The sequence below is a fragment of the Pezoporus wallicus genome, unplaced genomic scaffold, assembly GCF_028554395.1.
Source record: "Pezoporus wallicus isolate ANWC-B61680 ecotype Strahan unplaced genomic scaffold, APGP_CSIRO_Pwel_v1 contig_6155, whole genome shotgun sequence".
In the NCBI taxonomy this organism is placed as follows: Eukaryota; Metazoa; Chordata; class Aves; order Psittaciformes; family Psittacidae; genus Pezoporus; species Pezoporus wallicus.
The window spans coordinates 321,399-333,943 of record NW_026637610.1 but is presented as its reverse complement, the minus strand read 5'-3'; the positions used below and the strand labels follow the sequence as shown (position 1 = coordinate 333,943).

The 12,545-nt window shown below is 54.9% G+C and overlaps 1 protein-coding gene across 3 annotated transcripts in view; it reads left to right on the top strand.

The window, feature by feature from the left end:
• Nucleotides 1-8,248: 8,248 nt before the first annotated feature.
• Nucleotides 8,249-12,545, top strand: part of AXIN1 (axin 1) — a 73,255-nt gene continuing 68,958 nt past the window's right edge. Inside the window, exons 1-2 of one of the 3 annotated variants that reach the window (XM_057406555.1) lie at nt 8,249-8,406; nt 10,473-11,444. In XM_057406555.1, coding sequence (XP_057262538.1) covers nt 10,567-11,444 — 878 coding nt within the window. In that variant the 5' untranslated portion in view covers nt 8,249-8,406; nt 10,473-10,566. The remainder of the gene's footprint in view (nt 8,407-10,472; nt 11,445-12,545) is intronic. The other 2 variants (XM_057406553.1, XM_057406554.1) reach the window with 2 other exon arrangements.

The following is a 12,545-nucleotide window of genomic DNA, read 5'->3' as shown; positions in this document are numbered from 1 at the left end:
TATAGAGACATCCCAGAGGGTCTGTGGCTGTGTTACCAGAGAGCTGAAAGAGCAGGGGGCTCCCACAAGTGCCTGCCAAGACTAGGGGTCCCCCAGGAAGGGTTGGCTTGTCCCCCAGCCCTGGAGCACCCCTGGTCCTGGTGCAGCATGTCGCGCTGCAGAGGAGTGCAGTGAGGGCTCTGGCTGCCAGGCTGGGACCTGCCATGAGCAGCTAGGTGGGCAGCTACCAGAGCTGTTACCAGCTGTAAGTAGCTTCTGGCCTTCCAGAGCCCTCAGAACAAATGCTTCTCCAAGGATATGGCATCTCCAAGACAAGCATCTGGGGCATTTAAGAAGTGAGGAAAACCACTCTTTAGGAGAAATCAGGGGTGAAAATGCCACGGGGCTTCCCTCTGCAGCTCCCGACGTGATCACAAGGACCATTGGCTCTCGCCCAGCTCTGGCTGGGTTTTGGACCTCAGCAAACCAGTCGCAACCTCAGCTGCTGTTGTCACTTTGTGGGCTGGGAGAAGGACAGTGATGAGTTGAGACCTGAACCGTGCCTGTCAGGTACGTGCACAGGTAAAACAATTCCCAGAGCTTGTCCTGGGTGTATGAGTGTTTCTGAGATGTCTTCACAAGCCTCGCTGTGCCCAGCAGAGCTGACCATAACCCCACGGGCCACTAGGTGGACTCGCAATAAACCAAAACTGCATGATACGAAATGATGCTCATTGACTGCCTTCCGCATCTCTGGGAAGAACCTCATCAAAGCAGGTGCAATGTCAACGAGCCTGATCTCAGCAGCTTGCAACCAGCTGGCCACCAGCTGGTCACCAGGCTTTGGCCAAAACATAGCCAACAGACCTTACTCATCACAAACCTTTTGCCAGCTCCCTGGAGAGTTGACCCTCCAGGACAAGTGAGCCAGGAGTAGGGAGAAGCATCTGCTCTCCAAGCTGGGCTGCTGGTAGAGATCCTATCAAAACAGCCAGGCTGGAAGCCTGCAATGCTGTCAGACAGACATCAAGGCATCACTGAGCACTGAGCTTGTTTCACCAGCCAGGCCACTGACCACATCTAAGCCAGAAGATCTTGCCCGTGCTGCAAAACAGATCTGCAGGAGTGAAGCAACTGATGTTTCCAGCAGTGCTCTTCCCTCACCTCCCAGTAGCCCAGCTGGTTGGGGTCACTCATGGCTGGATAAAACAGATCTGTCTCTCCTCCCAGGATCAAATGGGTTGAATTTCTACAGGCTGCTCTGCAACAGCTGTCTCAACACACTGGTCAACAGTGTGAGCCACCAGCCAGACACTGTGTTTCTCCACAGGGATGATGCCCATCATGTGCCCACCCCATTCCATCCTGCCACAGGGACATGGGAGCAGTAGGCACAGAGGGCATGCAAGCAATGCCCTGGGGCAGGTGGGCAAGCCCTGGGTCAGCACTAGGGCTTGGCGACCAGGGACAGGGATATCCCCCGGTGCTGCTGCTCCCTCCTGCCCCTGCTCTGCAAGGTGGGTTTATTTCTGTAGAGATAAATGCTTCAGAGCCCCTGGGCTCAGGGACAGTCCCAGCACAGCTCAGGGTAGAGCAGAGCCCACTCCAGATAACTCCATCTATCTCATGCAGGGCCAAGATATGAAATGTGTCCATCAGAACCACGGGAGAAGGATCCCTTTCTTGCAAGTGGGGAGTGGAGGGTGTCCCTGCCTGCAAGCATCTCCCAAGCAGGGTGGTCCCAGCAGGAATGAGCTGACATCTCTTCTCTCTGCAGAGTGGTGCTGCTGGAATACACGTGGATGTCATCCCTCCCCTGGGCCCCCAAGAGAGGCAGCGATCCTGGTGGTCAGGAGCATGGAGAGGCAGGCATGTGGGGTGCCGGGCCAGGACAGACCCCAAAGGTAGGTGCGGGAAGGCGCATGGGTGGGATTTCACCAAGGGGTGCACCAGCAGCCGGTGATGAACTGCATTGGGCACTGGTGATGCTGGGGAAGTGTGCGTGTGATGGTTTTTGGCAGAGGGTTGATCAACACCAGGGCAGTCGCAGGGTCTTGGGTGCAGCAGGGGTCTCGCAGGGTCTCTGCTGTGCCAAACACAGGCAACCCTTTCCCAAAAGCAGCACAGGGCCAGATGGAGAGGGCTGGGGGGTCCCTGCCCAGGTGATCTTCAGGATTTGAATTTCAACCTTAAATCCCACTTGCAGCCTCAGTCCTATCACTTTTGCTGCAGGTTTTATACAACCCCCAGAGCATCACTAATTACAGATGATTTTCTAGAAGGAGATTGTACCTGCCCCAAGGTATCATTGCTGTCTGAGAGAAACAGCTGATGGGTTATCCAGGGCAGCCAAGCTCTTGTCAGTATATAGGAACAACCCCATACCCTGTGCTGCTGTACGCGAGCTGGGTTTCCAGACCTGAGTAAAAACTGGGAGAGGAAAATTTCTAGGCAGAAAGGTGGGACAGGAGCCCATGGCTTATCTGGGGAGCTGGTACAGAAGAGGTGAGAAGAGAAGCCCATGAGAACAGATGGGCTCTGATGCAGCCAGGGGCAAAGGAACATTAGCTGCTACTGTTATTAGCTATTACTGGTGTTATGGAAGGTACGAGGCAAGCAGAGGAGAGTGGCTGTGAGGTGCTGCGAAACTGCTGTGAAGTCAGATGGAATGAGAAAGAAGATGGGGAAAGCTTTGACCAAAACTTCAGTCCTGAGCCCAAAACCTGTCCTGGCATCGCTAGATGCGGCTGATTGATAGCCAGGGGAGGAGCTGGGGATGGTCTGAGGGCTGGTGGCAGGAAAGCCACAGGGTGTTGGGTGATCAGCTCATCCAGAGCAACCTCCCAAGGCACACCACGAGCTCATCTGTAACACTTTTTTTGGGGAAACACCAGTTTTGGGGCTCCATAACCCAGCAGGGGAAGGCAGAGCAGAGCTGGGGGGAGCAGGCACAAGGGGAAACACCAAGCAGAGATGCTCCTAGAGCTGAAGGCAGAACGAGACCCTGGGGAGAACAGGCCAGGGCGCTATGACACTGCAGAAACTTGGGGTAACGTGCAGGGTCTTTCTTCTGCCACACAGACACCTGCCCCACCATGGGCAAATGCTGGCAGCTGCAGAAACCATGTCAGACTGCTACCTGAGCTGGCCCAGACCCTCCTGCCCTTACATTCCTGGATGGAGTCCACCCCAGATGAAGGGCTGGAGTTTTTCTCCAGTGGGCAGTGAAACTTTTGCCCCATCCACCAGCTCCAGTCCTGTACCTGCATGGATGGAGGCCTGGAAGCCCTGGTGTACCCTGGGGGTTTGCAAGAGAGCATCCATGTGAGAACAGAAGTGAATTGAGGAACTGGGATGATTTTGCTGGAGGGCAAAGACTAGAGCACTGAGAGGAGTGGACTCTGCAGGCTTCCCACCTGCCTGGAACAGCAGGCTCAAGCATGAGCTTTATAAAAAGAGCAGCACCTGTGCAAAAAGGCTAAGCTTGGTGTCCTAGTGGTGCTTCATCCTGGAATTAAACCCAAGGCATTTGGGAGCATTTGCCTTTTTGGTGGGGAGTCCAAAGGAGACACGCACAGGCTGTCCATGTGTCCTGCACCCACTGGTCCATGGATACTTTGTGCAGCTGACATTGCCAGGGTGGGGAGGTATCTTTAGCCCAGTGCCTCCTGCAAGAAGGGGTGCTGTGAGAATTGCAACCAGCATCACCTGCTTCACCTCTCACCCCCAGCCCTGGCAGGGCTGCCCATGGGTATCCTTGCTGCCCATGCAGAGAAGTGCTCCGTCCCTCCTGACCAGTGGGGCAGGAGCTCTCTCTGGGGCCACTTATAAAATCATAGAATCATAGAATAGTTAGGGCTGGAAAGGACCTTAGGATCATCAAGTTCCAACCCCCCTGCCATGGGCAGGGACACCTCACACTAAACCATATCTCCCAAGGCCTCGTCCAACCTGGTCTTGAACACTGCCAGGGATGCAGCATTCACACCCTCCCTGGGTAACCTATTCCAGTGCCTCACCACCCTAACAGGAAAGAATTTCTTCTCTGCTTTGGTTTTCTACCAGCCATGCACTGTGGTTCCACTTGCTCATCCCCTCTGTGGCCCTGCCACTGGGCTGTGGTGCTTCATCCCAGCTGAGCTATTCGGGGTGCCTTCAGTTCCTGGTGCTACGATAGCAATGTTTTTACCTTGACTGCTAATACATGTTCCTCCTCCCACTCTGCAAGTGCTATCTTGCCAGCAGTCCAAAGAGAGAGCTAGGAGCCTCCTCTTCCACCCAAGAACATTTCTTTCTTAGCAACCTCTTCTGCCATCACGGCTCATGTAGCCAAGCCCTGACTCCTTCCTCAGAAATGAGGGTGCTCCAGGCACGATGGAGGAGGTGGCACATACCCTCCTAAGGGCGAGCTGCCCTTTGCCAGCAATTGGTGTAGGACCTCATACTTGAGAGTATTTCTGTTTGTTCTCCAGTTTCAAACAGGTTTTTTAGTAACACCGAAATTCGGCTCCACTTCCGACCTTGCAGGGTCCTCTCAGATCGCAGCCAAAGGTTGAACAGCACCATCTAGTGCGCTTCCTCCCGAAACTGCCCAGGCCGGAGGGACGCCGGCTCTCACCCAGGCACAGCTCTGCCGCTAGAAGGGTATGCTGGATGCTAACAGCCCCCCCCAGCCATCAAACATCAGCTCTGCGTCACGCCAGCCTTGCTTTGGGGAAGCCAGAGAGAAGAATTAATTTGAGATGAATATTGTCAGTGCTGAAGCTGAACTGAGTGCTCTCACTGCAGAAGTGATGCTGGGAGGCTTGTGGCTCACAAGCCAACCTGGCAGGGAACTAATGGTGCTACCAGAAATATCGCTTTGCAGCTCTCAGAGGTGGGAGTGAAGGGCTCGCAGGGAGGCTCTGCAAATCACACCACACAAATGTTGTGTGCACAACGTCAGGCTGCTTGGACACAGCCCCAGATCCCTTAGAACAAAGGCTGAGAGCAGTTCCTCTATCATTAGCATATGCTGGCTCTTCCAGGCAGAAATGAAAGCGTGCACCAGGAGCTGGGAAATGTACAGCATTCCAGGCTTGCACAGGGACCAGCTTCAGCTGCAGGCTGACACCAGTTGTGCACCAAACACTGCTGGCATCTTGGCTGTGGCAGTTTTGAGGGGCTATAAGGCAGGGCCACACTATGAACTGATGAAGAAGGGAGAAATGACCCGGTTTCGTTCATTTGCCTCTATCCTCTGTTGAAAGACCTTGCAGGCTGATTCCCTCCCTGCATAGCCAGGGAGGCTCAGTTGGGTTTTTCACCTCTTTGATGTCCTCAGGTAAATCTGAAAGTTGCTGATGTTGGCCTTGACAAAGTGCAGGGACTGGGCTCCTCAGGGTGGGAAACAAAGGAGTAAAAGGTAGAGAGGGGTCTCCAGAGGGAGCCCATGGCTCTCACAACCCCATTCAGCCCTGTTGGAGGACCAGAAAATGGCAAGGCACTGGGAGGGAGCATCAGCCTTTGGGGAATTCACCTATTCCAGCCTACAAAGGTACAGCTGCCTGGCTGTCTTGGCTGTGCTTTCTCAGGGCATGAGGACAGAGCATGCACACAGCAATGCTGCGCTGCTGGAATGGATCAGCTCTGCCTCCCCAGCTCTGCCTCATGGGAGCTGATTCCTTACCCCATGTTGTGTCCCCTGATCTGGGGAATGTGGCTATGAGCAGCTGGGTGTGAGAGAATCCTCCAGCACTTCTCTCACTGCCCCAGATCCAGCCGGCCCTGAGGAGCAGTAAGCAAAGAAGGTTCCAGAGAAGGCTGGCAGCATAGGGATGGGGGCATGCCAAGCCCCAGCACTTCAGCCACATGCATCCTGGTGCATCCAACACGCCACCCCCTCAATACCTCCCTTGCCACAGAGAAATCTAGCTCCAGTTTCTCGTGTGAACTCAGCTCAGGCCATTAAATCTTGCTGGGCCTTTCTCTGGGAGATGAAAAGCTCTCTAATACCTGATCATCTCTCACCCATGAAGCTGCTTAAGTGCTGTAATCGAGGCTTCTCTAGGGCTCCTTTGAACTGGCAAAGGAAGCTGCGGTTCTCAGGCATCCCCCTGCAAAGCAGGGGTCACTTTTAACTCTTATCCACCTTCTTCCTAATTTTGCAGCATCCCTTCTGAAATGCAGATGCTGGAACCCCTTCTCCTGCAGTGCCCAGCCCCATCCTGGCAAGGACATCCCCTGCTGCTGCCATGCTGTCCCTCCTGCCTTCCAAACTCACCCCCAAGTCCCTCCTTGCCAAGCATGGGTTTCCAGCGGAAGGGCCTTGTGCTCAGCAGAGGGATCCTTTCACAGCTGCTCACATTCAACCATGTTTTATTTGCCCAGAACTCAGCCTATGAAGCTTTCTACAGCTGTCTTGACCTTGTCCGTGTCTCCTGCCCCTCTCATTTCCCTGGCCCCAGCATTTTTCTCAGCAGGGCTTTTTAATCTATTTCTAGACCATTGATGGAAACGCTGAATAGCACTGGGCTTCCCATCCAAGCCCCGGACACCCACTGAGAGCACTCCCATTCTGCAGGGATTCCCCATTGATGGCTGTCGGTTTGCCAGCTCCCAGTCCCTTTAAGGTGTCTCTCTTGATGTTGTATTGTGCTAATTTTTAATCAGAATACTCTATGGATTAAGTCACATGCCTGAACAGAGTCCAGGTCTATTATTTCTATGCCATAACCTTTATCAGCCAAACTTGTAATCTCTTCAAAGGATGACATCACAGTTTGACAAGAGCTATTTTCCAGAAACTAGGCTGATTGCATTAATTATATTCCCATCCTTTAATTCTTTACCAGCTGAATCCCACATCAGCTTTTCTATTATTATGCCCAAGATCAGTATTGCACTGCTATGTGTAAATCAGCTCCAAGCATCCTTCACATGAGAGTGCTCAAGGAGCTGCACCATCCTGCTGGGCTCAGCGCCGGGGCAGGAAGGGGAGTGCTGCTGCCCAGGATGGAATTCTGTGTATTTCAGAAAGCTGGAAAAAAGCATTGTACGCTTCCAAAAGTGTTCCCTAAATGCATGGGAATGGGCACATGCAGTAAAATAATTGCATCAAAACCTAGAAACCATCCTGTCAGGTCAGAAATCTTGCTGAGTGAATTCTGGTTTTTAGAGGACTTGCTTGCATGTTCAGCTTTTGGGATATACCTAGGAGACTGCTTGGCTCAGTCCCAGGGCGCCCTGTGTGTAACCCTCGCTTTCCAGGGAAGAGACAGGCTTTGCATTTCCCCATCACACCACTCATGTTCAACCTCTGCACCTGGTAATCCACACCTTCTTCCTTCAATGTCCCCATCACCCCAGGACAGCACTGCCGTCCCAGTGCTGGGGTACCCTGTCTGGGCAGAAGCTCCCCATGACCTACCATGTCCCTGTAAGAAGCGCTCCCCACCACCTTCCTCTGGAGTCTCCATGTTGTTGGACCCATTTCAATCCATACAGTGCCACCTCTTGGCGAGTCCCCTTACTTCTCCCCGCTGCAGCATTGCCCTGCTCAGAGCACCAGGACTCACACGTTGGTTTCTAACCCAGCTCTCGTTGTTGGCAGAAGCAAGAGCCGCTGGTGGCCCAGCCACCGTGCTCCTCCAACACTGGGCTCACTGATGCGCGGTCGCTCCTGGGCAGAGCTCAGACATGCCGCTCGATCCGGGACGGAGCAGTGGAAGCTGGTGATGGTTTTCAGAGCTGCTACCTTTACCCACCAACCCGAGCCGGATCCTCCAGGCCTTGGAGGTCTCCAGAGCGCGACCTCCCCCTGGGCCGACCCTGCCCAGAATGCTAGGGGGAGCTCTGCGGGCTCCGCCTGGCCAGAGCGAGGAAGCCCTGGGGACCCTGGAGCCGCTTAGCCGTTAAGCGAGGCCTACCCTCGATGGGGCTCAACTGGGGCCACCTGCGCCGTGCCCGCACCCTTGGCCATGCGCTCGGGGCTCGAGGCCTTCTCGAGCGGGCACCTCCGTGCTCCTCCCTCTGGCCCAGCAGCGAGTGCGGGGTGCCACAGCCTCAGCCCCGCTGCCCACGCGCCCGCCACCGCCTCCTCGCGGGTGCTTCAGCTCCGCCTCTCCCGGGCCGGGCCCGGCCCTCTCCGCCCCCGCGGCCGGCTGTCGGCGCGGGCTGCCGGTCCCGCAGTACCGGCCGGGGGCGCGGGGGGCGCGGCTGAGCCGCTCTCCCCGGCGCTGGGAGGCAGCGGCGCAGGCGGAGCGGAGCGGTGCGGGGCTCGCTGCTGCTCTCTCGCTGTCGCCGCCACAAGCCAGCGGCCGCGGCCATGGGCGTCCCGGGCCGCCCGCTTTGTGCCGCCGCAGCCCCGCCGCCGCCCGCTGTCCCGGGCCGCCGCTGTTGAGCCGCATGGGCCGGGCCCAGCGCCGCCGCCGCCGTTGCTCCGTGCGGGTGAGTGAGTGAGCGGGGAGGCGGCCCCGAGCCCAGGCCCTGCGCCGAGGCCGCGCCGGAGGCCGCCGCCAGGCGGGAGGCGCGGGGCCGCGCCGGGCGCCGCCGAGCCGGCGCTAGGCCGCCCTGGGCGCGGGGGGGACGGGCGCCTGCCGGCGGCCACGGGCCGGGGCACGCCGCGGAGGGTGAGCGGGTCCGGGACAGCGGTGGCAGCGGGGCCCGCTTGCGGCGCCTCCCCCGAAGTTGCCCAGGGGGCGGCGGGGGACCCCGCGCCTCGTCCTGTCAGCGCTGGGGCTGCCCGCGGAGCCGTGCCCCGGCCCGGTGCGTCCCGCCGGGCGGCTTGGGGCTGCGGGGGCCCGGCCTCCGCTGGCAGGGGCCGTGATGCGGGTCCCCCCGAGGGCAGAGAGCAGCCGGGGGCCCCCCGCTCCACCTCGCCGGCTCCGGTCGGCGCTCGGCCGCTCTCGGCGGGCACCCCGCGGGGCTCCCCCCCGGGCCGGGGCGAGGAGCGAGCGCCGCCTCGCCGCAACAATGCCGGGCATGGCTGTGGGGCGGCTGCCCCGGGGGCTTTCCAGCGCCCAGGCAAGGGTGGCTGGGGACTTTCACCAGTGAGGTGATGCTAGACCAGTGCTCGCATCCGTAACCGGGATGAAAACGACCGAAAACCGCAGCACGGTGCGAAAAGCGGCCCCGTTCTGCGGTGCCAGGGCAGTGGCTGCGTGCTCGGGGTGGCTCTTACCGTGTGTGAGGGCAGCCTGGCTCAAGCGATGCTCAGCACAAGTCAGCACTGGGGGCCTGGCTGTGCTCCTTAGCCGCTCCTGGTCTTGCTGGGGTTCTTTTGCAGTGTGCAGGTGTAAGAGCAGGCACCGCATAGGTGGTGATTCTTGGTTCAGCCGGGGATAGGGAACGAGGGGAAAATGGCAGAGCATCCCAAAGACGTGTTTGTTGGGGTGAGGTGAGCTTTGAGAGGAAGGCCGAGCTAAAATGTGTCTTTTCCTAGTATGTTTTCATGTGCGGTTGAGTTAATTCAGTGCAAGGATTGCACAGGCAGCTGGTGATCTGCAGTGCTCAGGGCTTCCAGGCTGATGCTGTTCTGTAAAACAAGACTTTTGCTGCTGCCTTTAAATGCTGAACTTACCATGTCAAGCAGCAAAAGCAGCAACACAAGAATTGCCCTTCTCTGCCTTCCCCACACCTTCCATTCTCCATATTGACTCGTTGCTCTTCTTTAAAAACGCTGTACTTGATCGGATTTCCTTCATGAGGTGGTCTTCTCATCTTCCTTTGATGACCTGAAATTTTCCCAGGCTTGCAGCATGCAGTGTTGTTAGCATAAACAAACCTTTTCTCAATGGCCTGCCTTTGAGAAAACCAGTGCCAGAGCTGAGTTCCTGTGCTAACATGCCCATCTGAAGCAAGAATGCAGTCCAGATGCCCAAAATATTGGGGTCAGCGATGCATCTGGATTCCCCTAGAACTAGCCGAGGCAATGCAGCGTACTCTGAAACGCAGAGATTTGTGAGGAATGTGGCGCCGGTATGTCACTTGAGCATACGAAAGCCACCTGTGTTTGATTAAGGTGCAGTCTTGCTTTCAGGACTAACTGCATGTTCTTTGAAAGTATTTTTCACAAGCCTTAAAATCCTGTTTGGGGATGAGAAACTTAACCAGATAAAAACATGCTGCCTCACGGTGACCTCGTACATGTGCTGTCCAGGCAGGCTGTGCAGGGAAGTTAATGGTGGTGCAGGAGATGGTATGTGTCCTGTGGCACTGCCTGGTACCTGGATCCTGTAAAACCACTGGTGTGGGGAAATTAGCTGCTGTTTTAGTGTAGCACCAGCTGTATCAATGATGCCAAATGCTGAATGTAAAGTTTTGGGTTATTCTGTGACTGTTATCTTTAGAGTGTGCCTGGTTTGAGCCTGGTTCTGCCTGGAGTCACCGAGGGCCTTTCCATTGATTCTGTTGAAAAAGAGGTGTTAATGCAGTAGTACAAAGCAAAATTAGTGGTTTGTAATCTTAGGGTGTATATTTACAGTGATACTTATTTTTTTTCTCATCTCTTTCAGCAGTACAAGTTTGTTCCCCTCGGAGCTACAAATACTGTTGATTTGAGATTTGAGCTCATCCCGCACTGTTCCTGCACAAGCAAGGACCAGAAAAATGAATATCCAGGGGAAAGGCTTTCCCTTGGACCTCGGAGGAAGCTTCACTGAAGATGCTCCAAGGCCACCGGTTCCTGGTGAGGAGGGGGAACTTGTGTCCACTGATCCAAGGCCAGTTAGCCATGGTTTCTACTCCAGTAAAGGTGATGTGGTTAGAAATGAGACGTCCACGGCAACACCAAGGCGCTCCGATTTGGATTTGGGGTATGAGCCCGAGGGGAGTGCTTCACCAACTCCACCCTACCTGAAGTGGGCCGAGTCACTGCATTCCTTGCTGGATGATCAAGACGGTATCAATCTCTTCAGGACTTTCCTGAAACAGGAGGACTGCGCGGATCTGCTGGACTTCTGGTTTGCCTGCAGCGGTTTCAGGAAGCTGGAGCCATGCACGTCTAATGAGGAAAAAAGACTCAAGCTGGCAAAAGCCATTTACAAAAAATACATCCTCGACAACAACGGCATTGTGTCCCGGCAGATCAAACCAGCCACAAAAAGCTTCATCAAAGACTGCGTTGTCAAATTGCAGATTGACCCTGACATGTTTGACCAGGCCCAAACGGAGATTCAGTGCATGATAGAAGACAATACCTACCCTTTGTTCCTTAAGTCTGATATTTATTTGGAATACACAAGGACAGGTGGGGAAAGTCCAAAAATTTACAGCGATCCGAGCTCAGGGTCTGGGACAGGTAAAGGGCTACCTGGTTATCTGCCAACTCTGAACGAGGATGAGGAGTGGAAGTGTGACCAAGAGGCCGAGACAGAGGCCAGCAGGGACTCGGTGCCTTCCAGCAGGCTCACGCAAAAGCTGCTCCTGGAGACGGCCACACAGCGTGCCACCTCGGCCCGGCGCTACAGCGAGGGGAGGGAGTTCAGGTAGGTGAGCGCCGGGACAGTGTCCCTTCTGCAGGTGCCTCCAGGCATCTTGGAACCACTGTAGGCACCTGGGTGATGGGAGCTTTGGAGGACTTTGTGTGATGGGGAGCATCTGTATTGGTACAGGATGGCGTTTTGCGGATGCTTTGATGGAATGCAAAGCTTTGATTGAAAGTAGTCTTTGGCTGTTCCTGTCTGATTGCCCCAAATCATCCTTGTAGCACATTCCTTATCTGGAAAAACTGCTACTGGATGTGGGGTGGAGGCCGGTAGGCTTGGTGGGCAGGGCAGAACTATGGGCAGTCCTTGTGCATGCACAGGCAGTTGAGCAAGCCACAGTTTTAGGTTGGCTATAGCCCGCACCAGCAGAAGGCCAGTGTTCAGTTACTGTAATGAAGGCAAGTAAGCTTGTGGTAGAACTTTTCTGTGTAAATGCACCAGGAAATTATTATGAGCCACCACTCAAAGCTGCAGGAAGCTTGCAGCAGATACCCTCCCCTCGGTAATGTTTATATGAGTGAAATGGGGTTCACAGTGCACCCTGACAATGGGAGATGGCTTTGCACAGGAGATTCCTGGCACTGAACTGTAGCAGTGTCAAAGTCAGAATCACCAGATCCAGTTAAAACCATTCCCTCCTGCAGTTTTTCCCTTCATCAAAGTAATTGCTGTTTTTTTTTTAACTGGAGGAGTTGCACAGTTTTGAAGCTTGTTTTTTTTTTTTTTTTCTGGGTCCCCCACCCACTCCAGCCAACATGGATTTTGCAACTTGCTGAGAGCTCAGTTAAAATTCCAGACAATTAACTTAGCAGGGAGCTCTCTGGGATCAATAAGTGTGTGTGTGTCTAACCCTTGCTGAATCAACAGAACCCCGCCAGAACACATTCCTACTTCTTTTTTTTTCCTTTTTTTTTTTTTTTTTTTTTAAATAAAATCTCCTTGTTTTAAGACCTGCTTAGGCTAAAATCTGACGCTTTGTGAAGATTACGAAATGAAGTAGCTGAACTGTCCTCTTCAAAGCCGCCTGCTTTATGAAAAGCATTTCTGTGTTTAATCTCCCTCGGCCGTCCCTTTAGGCTGGCAGCTGGAAACACATCCCGC